Source organism: Barbus barbus (genome assembly GCF_936440315.1).
Source record: "Barbus barbus genome assembly, chromosome: 36".
NCBI classification, from domain to species: Eukaryota; Metazoa; Chordata; class Actinopteri; order Cypriniformes; family Cyprinidae; genus Barbus; species Barbus barbus.
Genome location: NC_136714.1, coordinates 25,744,379 through 25,754,505, shown reverse-complemented (window position 1 = coordinate 25,754,505; position 10,127 = coordinate 25,744,379). Strand labels below are relative to the sequence as shown.

The 10,127-nt window shown below is 38.3% G+C and overlaps 2 protein-coding genes across 3 annotated transcripts; one reads left to right on the top strand and one right to left on the bottom strand.

Annotated features, from left to right (window-relative positions):
* Positions 1–20: 20 nt before the first annotated feature.
* On the bottom strand, positions 21–3,726 carry LOC306856445 (HAUS augmin-like complex subunit 1). Its single transcript, XM_079395740.1, has 9 exons — positions 3,657–3,726; positions 3,040–3,214; positions 2,777–2,912; positions 2,288–2,422; positions 1,345–1,468; positions 1,188–1,253; positions 805–876; positions 258–305; positions 21–161 (listed from the first exon to the last, which is right to left on the bottom strand). The coding sequence occupies exons 1-9, from the start codon at positions 3,699–3,701 to the stop codon at positions 102–104; spliced, it is 861 nt and encodes a 286-aa protein (XP_079251866.1). The 5' UTR covers positions 3,702–3,726; the 3' UTR covers positions 21–101.
* A 753-nt stretch (positions 3,727–4,479) lies between these two features.
* LOC306856234 (ATP synthase subunit alpha, mitochondrial-like) lies at positions 4,480–10,127 on the top strand. Of its 2 annotated transcripts, none has more exons than XM_079395380.1 (11): positions 4,480–4,651; positions 5,296–5,371; positions 5,470–5,639; positions 6,233–6,406; positions 6,512–6,678; positions 6,755–7,055; positions 8,088–8,312; positions 8,392–8,499; positions 8,583–8,727; positions 8,821–8,971; positions 9,056–10,127. In XM_079395380.1, exons 1-11 carry the CDS (start codon positions 4,592–4,594, stop codon positions 9,132–9,134), a joined length of 1,656 nt encoding a protein of 551 aa, XP_079251506.1. In that variant the 5' UTR covers positions 4,480–4,591; the 3' UTR covers positions 9,135–10,127. The 2 variants fall into 2 exon arrangements, with proteins under 2 accessions (XP_079251506.1, XP_079251505.1); XM_079395379.1 differs by having other exon boundaries at positions 4,521–4,651; positions 5,290–5,371.

Genomic DNA, 10,127 nt, shown 5'->3' with positions numbered 1-10,127 from the left:
ACCGTGAGATTCGGAGAGGAACAGCTTAGAAATCACGTTTATTGCAATTATTAACACGCTTTTATTACATTTTTTATTATATATATATCTATATATTTTAATTATCGAGATAAAGTGTTCATGAAGTCCACTTTCTGCTCCAGCTGGGCATCCAGGGCAGCCTTGGGGAACAAGAAAACATCACAAAATTTACTATATTAAAATAATAATAATAATAATAAATGCCAAAATAAAACTAAATTAATAAATAAAATTACCAGCTCTCGTTTGGCTTCCTCGATTTTCACCCGTGCAAGTGCTGGACTCTGAAAAAAATTTAAAAAGTATACAACTGTAATGAAAACCAGTGTTATTTTAGTATTGCTGACATTAATTTTGTTTTTATATTTTCCATTTTACTTAAAGTTTTAGTAATGTTGGCGGTCCATGTAGTTTTTATTAAATTAATTTTTTACTTTCTTTTTAGCATTAAATATTTTAGTCATTCCAAGCTAAAATTATTTCAAGTAATTTAGTTTTAATTCTATATAATAACCTGTAACCTATATAATAGTGATGATGAAAACTGAGAAAATGGTTTAAAAAAATTTGAAAACAATGAGCAATTATTTAGTTAGACGTGGATGTGATTATTTTATTGAATAATGTGTCCTTCATACTGTAACAAAATAATTATTTATTAACCAACCCATGCATCAAACAACAAAACCAAGCAGTGCTTTCCAATGCAAAATTCACAAGATGGTTTCCATGTTCAATAAAACAATTCTGTCATTCTGTAATCTTCATGTAAGTTGTACTTACAGGGCTCAAGTCGGTATACGGCTCTAGTTTCTTCTTCAAAGGTAGTGTTTCCTCTTTCAAAGCTGCGATTTTCTAAGTATAGAATAAAAGATGAGAGAAAAGGATGCAATTCACTTTCATAAGTGCAGTTGTGTTCCAGTGCATATTCCATACATTCACATTTCTTTTTTATATTTATGAGCATATTAAAACCTTTCATTCAAATAGGAGGTGTGCACCAAAAATATTTATGTATAGGTTGATTAATGTCTAAATTAATGTAATTTGCCTGTAAAATCCACACAGTTGCACATGGACCGTTTTTGGCATTATTACATTTCCTTTCAGTAATTACGACGTTGCATGTATATGGCATCAACCTCTAATCTGGTCAAGCAGTTTACCTCTGATAACTGCAGGATGGCCTGATGGGTAAGAGAATCCTCCATCTGCCGTGAATCCAGCTTTTCCTGTCACAAACACACAGACTGTGTTTGTATAAGGCTGCATGAAAGACATTAAACTATAATTTGACATTTGGATGAAAATGGTGACACACACCTGTGCAATCTTATTCCTGCAAGTGAGATCTCTGGATTTATTCTTCATGAAGTCCATGTTCAGAAGCCTCTCCTCCGCTGTAGCTGCTTCCACCTGCTGTATGTGTGTGATCTTCATCAGATCACTGGAAAACAAACGCAAGTTTTAGATATAAATTAAGTTAAAATAAATAAACTGATTAAAATAAAGAACAATTCATTATATTTCAAATACACAAATAGATCCAATTAGAATAATATACATAAAATGTGATCAAAACAAATAAATTAAATTAGATAAAAAATGTTAGTACAGTACTATAGTGTAGGAAAAAATAAATAATAATGTAACTTAATAGAAACTAGTGCTGTCAAACAATTAATTGTGATTAATCGCATCCAAAAGTTTTTGTTTACATAATATATGTGTATATTTATTATGTATATATAAATACAAACACACGCATGTATACATTTAAGAAAAATATGTTTATTACATATATTTATATATAATATAAAATATTAGAATATAAATGTATATACTGTATGCGTGTGTATTTATATATACATAATAAATATACACATTACACACATATATTATGTAAACAAAAACTTTTATTTTGGATGCGATTAATCATTTGATAGCATTAATAGAAACTAAATATTTTCCAAATAATATTTCAGACATATATAATTTTTTTAGACTATAAATTTGGAATTTATAAAAAAATTGAGCTTTTTAAATTTTAGTACGAGGGGCCCTCACACGAAAATAATCAGATTTGGGGGTCAATGGCATCTAAAAGATTGAAAACCCCTGTTTTAGATACATTTGTGCAGTTTTTCCTAGTAAGAGGACTTAAGAAAACAGAATAAATGACAGTAAAAATCATGACGGGTTAGAAACCTTCATTAAAAATGTATACAGTTAATAACAGCATAAATTATCTTTTGTGTTTTCTTACTTCTGAAGTTTCTTCCGAAGAACAACCGTTGCAGTCATTTTCTTCCTAACAGCAGAAAGTTCCCGCTGCAACCTCCGGTCCGTTTTCTCCGCCTCCAGCAAGTCATTGGTCAGTTTATTGATTGCAGGCATACAGCTGGACAGCCAAGAGTGTGAAATCAACCACAAAACTCCCAATGCAAATGTCAGACTTAGTTTAAAAATGAACCGATCCGATTTCAGGGTTCCAGATCCACAATGCATCTCGACTCAGGAACATGCCTTAATCATTTACATTTACGCATTTAGCAGACACTTTTATCCAAAGCGACTTACATTGCATTCAAGTTACAGTTTTTTTTACATTTTATCAGCTCTTGCTTTCTCTGGGAATCGAACCCATGACCTTGGCGTTGCTAGCACCATGCTCAGATATACAGGAAAGCCTGTATATCATCTCGTGCATGTGTTGTAACTGCTGTGTATGATGCATTTATGAGTATTATTTTACCTCCCAAGTGACGTGTCTCTGAGTTTAAGCACTTCAGCGGTTTCCTCCAGCACCGAGAGCAGGTCCACTGTGGGTTTGGAAAGTCCTCCAGCCTGAAGTCCCACTGCCTGGAGAAGCACTTCTTGGAGATGAGCTCCTGTTAAGGACCATAAAAGTCAGTAACCCCAAATTAATTTATTCCACAACAAAAAAATGGTACACTTACAGAATTGTTAGGCATTTGTCAGACTACTTTTTCCAAAGTGACTGTCTCAGAGTCTCACCATCGCTGCTGTACTCTTCTGTTTTCTGCTTGTGGTCCTCGATGAGCAGCTCAGTCTCTCTGCGTCTCATCTCACTGCTCTCTGCCAGCTCGTACAGAATCTCCACTGTGCGTGTGTTCACTTCAAACCCCGGCACTGGCTGCTGCCCAAACACCTTTCTGAGCCACTGGCTCACCTGCAATCACACAGTATTTGCAGATGCACTGGAAATGCTACATGCATGTGTTTTGAGATTCAAGAATCAACATTTACTGGAAAGAAACATCATGGTACGTTGATATGATTCTGAATGATTGATATGCATTACCATTTTTTTTTTCAAAACTATAAAGATTTCCTAGAAGTCCATAGTATTGCTATAGGACGTTTAAAACATGACAGTGTCATGGTATTTAGTTATTTCTGTGTTGTTCACATCTACCACGTGATGCATAATACGTAAAATAACAAACACACGTGCTTTAATTGTGTATGCATCTAGTTTAATAAGACTAGTAAGTGTAGTTAGTAAAGGTAAACACACACGTTTACGCGTTTGAAGGGATTTATATCGTATTCAGTACATTATTAGATTAGTATATATAACGCTAATGTATTCTACAAAGACATTAACTCACGATTTTGCTTTTCTCGCACATTTTTCCACCAACTGTGTGTAACATTCGATCAAATTTACTTGAGAAAGTTCCCGCCGCTGAATTTGTTCTTCTATTTCCGGGGTCTCAAAGCGCATTATTCATTGGCTGCCCAAATGACAAATCGACCAATGAGATTCTGGGATGCAGAAGCACCGCCCAATCACAGCAAACGAAACGCTTCAAGGGAATTTCATGAGGAAAAAGAAACAATGAATTAATAATTGTTAATATATATACAGTACAATATTCTCTTTTAAACAATAATTTAAGCTCAGCGTGTTTTTAAAGGATAAAAAACATTTATTGGAATCACAACAATTCAGCCAACTGCTTTATTTCACAAAACAGAATTATTTTATACATAATATTTTTTTCTCTATATATATATACATATATATTTATTGATGAATGCACTAATTATTCGCACAACAAATACATTAAAATAAAGAAATGTTCCTTTTATAGCTTTAAATTAACGGACATGGAATATATAAATGCATAAAAATATAATAATAATAATAATAATAAATAATAATAAAAAGGGTAATAAAATGCCTATTTACAAATATATTTCTAAAAGAATGTAATGTTGGTCAGAATTCTTTTACTTTCTGAAAAGAAGCAATCAGTCATAAAATATGAGCTTTTGTTCCTCTTTTGGGTAAGAGTCTGCTAAATGCATAAATGTAAATATATATATTGTAATCAATTCAAACGCCGTTTAATGGACATAACCTTGACTTTATGTTATAATTTACATGAACAAAAAAAGTCTCGTCGTCGAGTCGCCGAACTACATCCGGGTCCGTCGCTGACCTTTTCTATATGAGCTGCGCTCGCGACCTCCATTTCCTTCACTCAGCTCCTCGCGCTCCATCCGGCCGCTGCTTCCGCTACACAAACTCTCCGTAAACATGCTCTCCGTTCGCGTCGCGGCGGCTCTGGCCCGCTCCCTGCCCAGACGGGCCGGATTCGTAAGTCTCATTTAATTTAGTGGCACGGAGCCGGTGAATGTCAGCGCTTGTTAATGGCTGCGCGGCGCCATCTTCATTATGAAGGGCCTGCGTATGCTGCGCGTCTTTCAGCTTTATTTGATTCTCGTTTGCAGCTACAGCTATGTGTAGTTTAAGGGAACTGAATCTGTGTTTTGAATTTGTGTTTAAAGTACAGTTGCATGTTTAGCAAGGTTGTGATCAGTGAATGACATTCCCAATTGAAGGTCAGGAAATGCTGCTCGGGTGTATGACATGTCAGCTGTCACTAACTTTATTATGAAAACTTGGTGTCTTTTTAGTCTTTAATGTTTTAGTGCATCCATAATCTATCACTTTTTTTGTTGCACTGTTGTTTATTCTTCATTTAAGTTTGGTTGTGCGGTGTGTCGCATTATGAAGGCAATCAGATAGTTATTTCCTGCAAATGAGAAATTAAACCACCACACTTTGATTAGTATTTTGTAGTTGGTCTGCATTCAAAATCTTATTATAGCTCCAGTGACGTGCTTGTTGATTGCACATGAAGGTCAAGGGCTCGCATGCAACAAGCTTGGCTGGATCTTAAGGTGTATGTTCATCACATTGCCATTGTGGGGTTATAACCAGTATGTTTGCAATTGCAGGTTTCCAAGAATGTTGCTGCTGCATGCGTTGGAGCAAAGAACCTGCACACTGCCAGACCGTGGCTGCAGAAGACGGGTTATTAAACACTACTTTTCCTTTTTTATTTATTTGAAGTTCTTGGATTATTGCATTGTCAGTCATGCACACTCAAAACGCTTTGCATTATTTCTCAGGCACAGCGGAGGTGTCCACTATTCTGGAGGAGAAGATTCTTGGAACTGAAACTGGTGCTGAGCTGGAGGAGACCGGCCGTGTGCTGTCCATCGGTGACGGTATCGCTCGTGTGTACGGGCTGAGGAACGTTCAGGCCGAAGAGATGGTGGAATTCTCCTCCGGTCTGAAGGTGAGTTAGCAAGAGGTCAATGCTGAGACATCAAGAAGTCCAGATGATTGATATTCTGCTTGATGCACACAATATACATAGGTTTTGGCTTTGATTGGCTCTGATTGTTTCTTGTATTTGGAGATTTGTTTTGAGAAACTGGTGTGCATATGCTTACCAGTCAAGTATTGACTTTGTTTAACTCCCATATTTTAATTTGAAGTCTTAAATTTATGAATAACTTGTTTTTATAGCTTAATGAAAGTTTGTTTGATTACTTTTTGTGGTGTTTTAATCAAGTCTTGATTTATTTAAAATAAGTTAATTTTATATACTACAGTAAAATTTAGTATAAAAGTGGTGCTGTCTAAATTAAAATGGTATAGCATGTAACATTTTTAAAATTCAGTATGATAGTGTAGTAGGAATTTTAAAAAATGGTATAAAATATAAATTGAATATAGTCTGCCTAATTAAATAGTCAAGTCAAAATGCTTAGTACTAACATTTACAACAAATGAACTGGGTTTTAATTGAGAATGCAATCCTGTCTCGGTATTGCTTTTGATTAACTGGTAGCTTTCCACTTAAGACACTTTCGTTTCTCTCCATAGGGCATGTCTCTGAACTTGGAGCCTGATAATGTTGGTGTTGTGGTGTTTGGTAATGACAAACTGATCAAGGAGGGTGACATTGTCAAGAGAACCGGGGCAATCGTGGACGTTCCTGTTGGAGAGGAGCTGCTCGGCCGTGTTGTAGACGCTCTGGGAAACGCCATTGATGGCAAGGTCTGACCACCAACTTGGTTTTAGCTCCTTTTGAATTTCTTTTATGCAATGATTTTCCGATTTATTTGTTTCGAGTTGACCAGTCTTTTTGCTTCTCCTCCAAAGGGACCCCTGGGCTCTAAGGAGCGTAGGCGTGTGGGTCTTAAGGCCCCTGGCATCATCCCCCGCATCTCTGTGAGGGAGCCCATGCAGACCGGCATCAAAGCCGTGGACAGTCTGGTGCCCATTGGCCGTGGCCAGAGAGAGCTGATCATTGGAGACCGTCAGACTGGGTAAGATAGTGACTTGATGAATTTAAATGCTTGCTTCATTTGCGCTTGGTCATCCATTTCAATTTGTTTCTTCCAGCAAAACCGCCATTGCCATCGACACCATCATCAACCAGAAGCGCTTCAACGATGGCACTGAAGAGAAAAAGAAGCTGTACTGTATCTATGTGGCCATCGGTCAGAAGAGATCCACCGTGGCCCAGCTGGTGAAGAGGCTGACAGATGCCGATGCTATGAAGTACACCATCGTGGTGTCCGCCACCGCGTCCGACGCCGCTCCCCTGCAGTACCTGGCTCCATACTCTGGCTGCTCCATGGGCGAGTACTTCAGAGACAACGGCAAACACGCCCTCATCATCTATGACGATCTTTCCAAACAGGTGAGAACTTGGAACTAAAGCTGCGGTCTACTACTAAGTGAATTTTTCCTGGCCAAATCCAGGAACCCATTGAATTGGGAACGTCATGTGAGGGTGAAAGATTTACTCCGCAAGCTCAAATTGGCTGTGGGTTTGCCACGCTGACCAATAGGAGGCTTGGTTTGTACAAAGTTACTTCAATGTGAGCTCAGCTGTGCTTTAGTCATCACTACACTGACTATTCAATGGACTTCTTGCCTGCAAAACCGCTAGTGTGACCTCCTCTTTAATACATTGGTTCAAATATCAAAGTTGTGCTTGGTACTTTTTCCAAATTTTATAGTGCTAAACTATATGGGAATTAAGGCTGCATGATTAATCAATTAAACTGAATTGTGAAGATTAATTATGAATATTGTGAATGGGGATTTTTAATTAAATCACTGCATGTTTCTGCACAAAGTGCAGCAACTTTCTCTCGGGTATGAGCAGCTCATAAGTTGGAGTTTGCACTGGCTTGGTTCACGGTAAGTGCTGCCTCATGCAAACTACATCTGCTGAGTTTGGAGCACTTTAATGTGCATTAGCATCATGCACCAGAAGCGCTTCTCAAAAGAAACTTTTAAGGGATTTCTGTAGTTTTGTCATATGTTCAGTGCTTTTATGTTTGAAAGAAATCTTAAAGCGGCCATAATTTTTGCAATAAAACCCATTTCTTAAATGCACATTCCTATAAAGTGCATTTTAAATGCTCTGACATATGAAATTACATTTTTGCTTATTTTTCTAGCTGTATTTAAAATACAGAAATTTGGCCAAATTGTGCAGCAGTATAAACGAGCAAAAAGCTGTTTTGCTGGTGTTCCCCCTCCCAAAAATCATACAGCCATAATGGGAATTATGTAGTCACCGAAAAATGCTACATTTTAAAGTGTTCACCACCACATGCATGCTTTAGACTCTCTCCCAACATTAATGCATCCTAGGATGCTTTTTAAATTGAGAAAATGGAGTTTGAATGCAGAAAATAATGTTATACTTTGCACTCTTCAGGCTGTTGCCTACCGCCAAATGTCCCTGCTGCTGCGTCGTCCCCCTGGTCGTGAGGCCTACCCCGGTGACGTCTTCTACCTGCACTCCCGTCTGCTGGAGAGAGCGGCCAAGATGAACGACAACTTCGGTGGTGGATCCCTCACCGCCCTTCCCGTTATCGAGACCCAGGCTGGAGATGTGTCCGCTTACATTCCCACCAATGTCATCTCCATCACTGACGGACAGGTGAGTCGCCATGCAAGCAGATCTTTTGCACAAACAACGATTTGATTCCCAAGCTGATCTTCTCAATCTCTTCCTGCAGATTTTCTTGGAGACTGAGTTGTTCTACAAGGGTATCCGTCCTGCTATTAACGTGGGTCTGTCTGTGTCCCGTGTCGGCTCTGCTGCCCAGACCAGGGCCATGAAACAGGTTTGTTTTGGCTCCCAGTTGATGCTTTGGAGCTCATTCCTGTGTGAAAATGGTTCTAAAACCCCTGTCTGTTTGTTCTCCAGGTGGCTGGTACCATGAAGCTGGAGTTGGCCCAGTACCGTGAGGTGGCCGCCTTCGCCCAGTTCGGTTCTGATCTGGACGCCACCACACAGCAGCTGCTGAACCGAGGCGTGCGACTCACAGAGCTGCTCAAGCAGGGCCAGTATTGTAAGTGCACTGCTGCCCCCTACTGCATAGGAGAACTGGTTCACTCGTAAACTACAGGTTTGTAATGTTCCTGTGCTGTTTTGTCTTGTTAAGGTCCCATGGCCATTGAGGAGCAGGTGGCCGTCATTTACGCTGGTGTGAGAGGACACTTGGACAAGATGGAGCCTAGCAAGATCACCAAATTCGAGAAGGGCTTCCTTCAACACGTCATCAGCCAACACCAGGATCTGCTGACAGCCATCAGGCAAGTTTTCATGAGCATTTGTGAAAGACAAAACTCAGTGAACGTAGAGTTTCTCCTCTAAATGTTTGTACTCTTGTGTTTCAGGAGCGACGGTAAGATTTCAGAGGCCTCTGACACAAAACTCAAGCAGATCGTGCTCAACTTCATCTCGACCTTCGAGTAGACTTTGTTTCCTGTATCGCTAATGTTGTCAATGTTTGCATAGTGCTTCTGCTTAAGTTTATACAGACCCTAAAGAGAAATTCAAGTGGCACTTGATCCTCAATGTACAGAAATCTCCTAACAGAGAATAAAGTGTTCCCAACTCCATTTATTTTGCATTCTTGTGATGTTTATCACTAATGCGGAGATCGCCATGAAAATAGCCTTGATGCTGGTATGGTGTTAATTGAGTAAATCTTGATTTTATCTGAATGCTGCATGTCTTATATTTTCTAAGTAGTTAGTTTAAGAAGCATATGGCAATTTAAATGCCATGGTATACCCCCCCCCCCCCCTTTTTTTTTTTTTAACTAATGTTAAATTATGAATGGTACCAAAACTATCTTCAGATTTTATTGCAGCTAAAAAGTTTAGGCCTGTCAACTGGTGCATTTTATAGTAACTTAACACTACATTTATTCTGCAATATCAAGCGCTTTGTAAATTCTTTCTTTTGTTATAGCTTGACTTTCTAACGTGGCTTTCTATTTTCAGTTTGTTTGGTTTAACACTGATTTTAATCTTTGAGGCAATTTTTTTTATAAATGTAAGGTTGAGTTTCAGGTTTTGTTTTTCAGTTAATGTTTTCATTTAGTTTAATGATTCTACTGGTCTGACAAATTAAAATAATGAAACTTAATTATGAAAGGGTAATTCTGATTTGCTGTGCCCTTGTGTTTGACATTGTAATTTGAGTCAAGAGATTCTGTACCTGCTCACAGCAGGTAATTGAGCGTGTTGCTTATGCAGGTGAAGTTGAGAGAACTTGACACCATCTCCCAAATAGCAAGGTTTGGCAGCCATAGAGTCTGTTTTTTGGGTTACATTTTAGAGATTTGAGAATCTGAGGTTTGCATGAGAGCTGAAATATGGGACCTTTTTTCATAGTCTGATGGTTGCATTGCCTGGAAAAATAAAAATGGTTTGGAAATGAAGTTTTTCAAACACCTCAACC

Excerpts from the sequence above, each read along its gene's own strand:
- LOC306856445 (XM_079395740.1), bottom strand. The coding sequence starts at position 3,701 with ATGTTACACACAGTTGGTGGAAAAATGTGCGAGAAAAGCAAAATC. Across the intron at positions 306-804 it reads CGTATACCGACTTGAGCCCT|AGTCCAGCACTTGCACGGGT; the intron begins GTAAGTACAACT and ends AATTTTTTTCAG. Across the intron at positions 162-257 it reads AGGAAGCCAAACGAGAGCTG|GCTGCCCTGGATGCCCAGCT; the intron begins GTAATTTTATTT and ends TTGTTCCCCAAG.
- LOC306856234 (XM_079395379.1), top strand. The coding sequence starts at position 4,592 with ATGCTCTCCGTTCGCGTCGCGGCGGCTCTGGCCCGCTCCCTGCCCAGA. Across the intron at positions 5,640-6,232 it reads AATTCTCCTCCGGTCTGAAG|GGCATGTCTCTGAACTTGGA; the intron begins GTGAGTTAGCAA and ends TTCTCTCCATAG. Across the intron at positions 8,313-8,391 it reads TCTCCATCACTGACGGACAG|ATTTTCTTGGAGACTGAGTT; the intron begins GTGAGTCGCCAT and ends CTCTTCCTGCAG.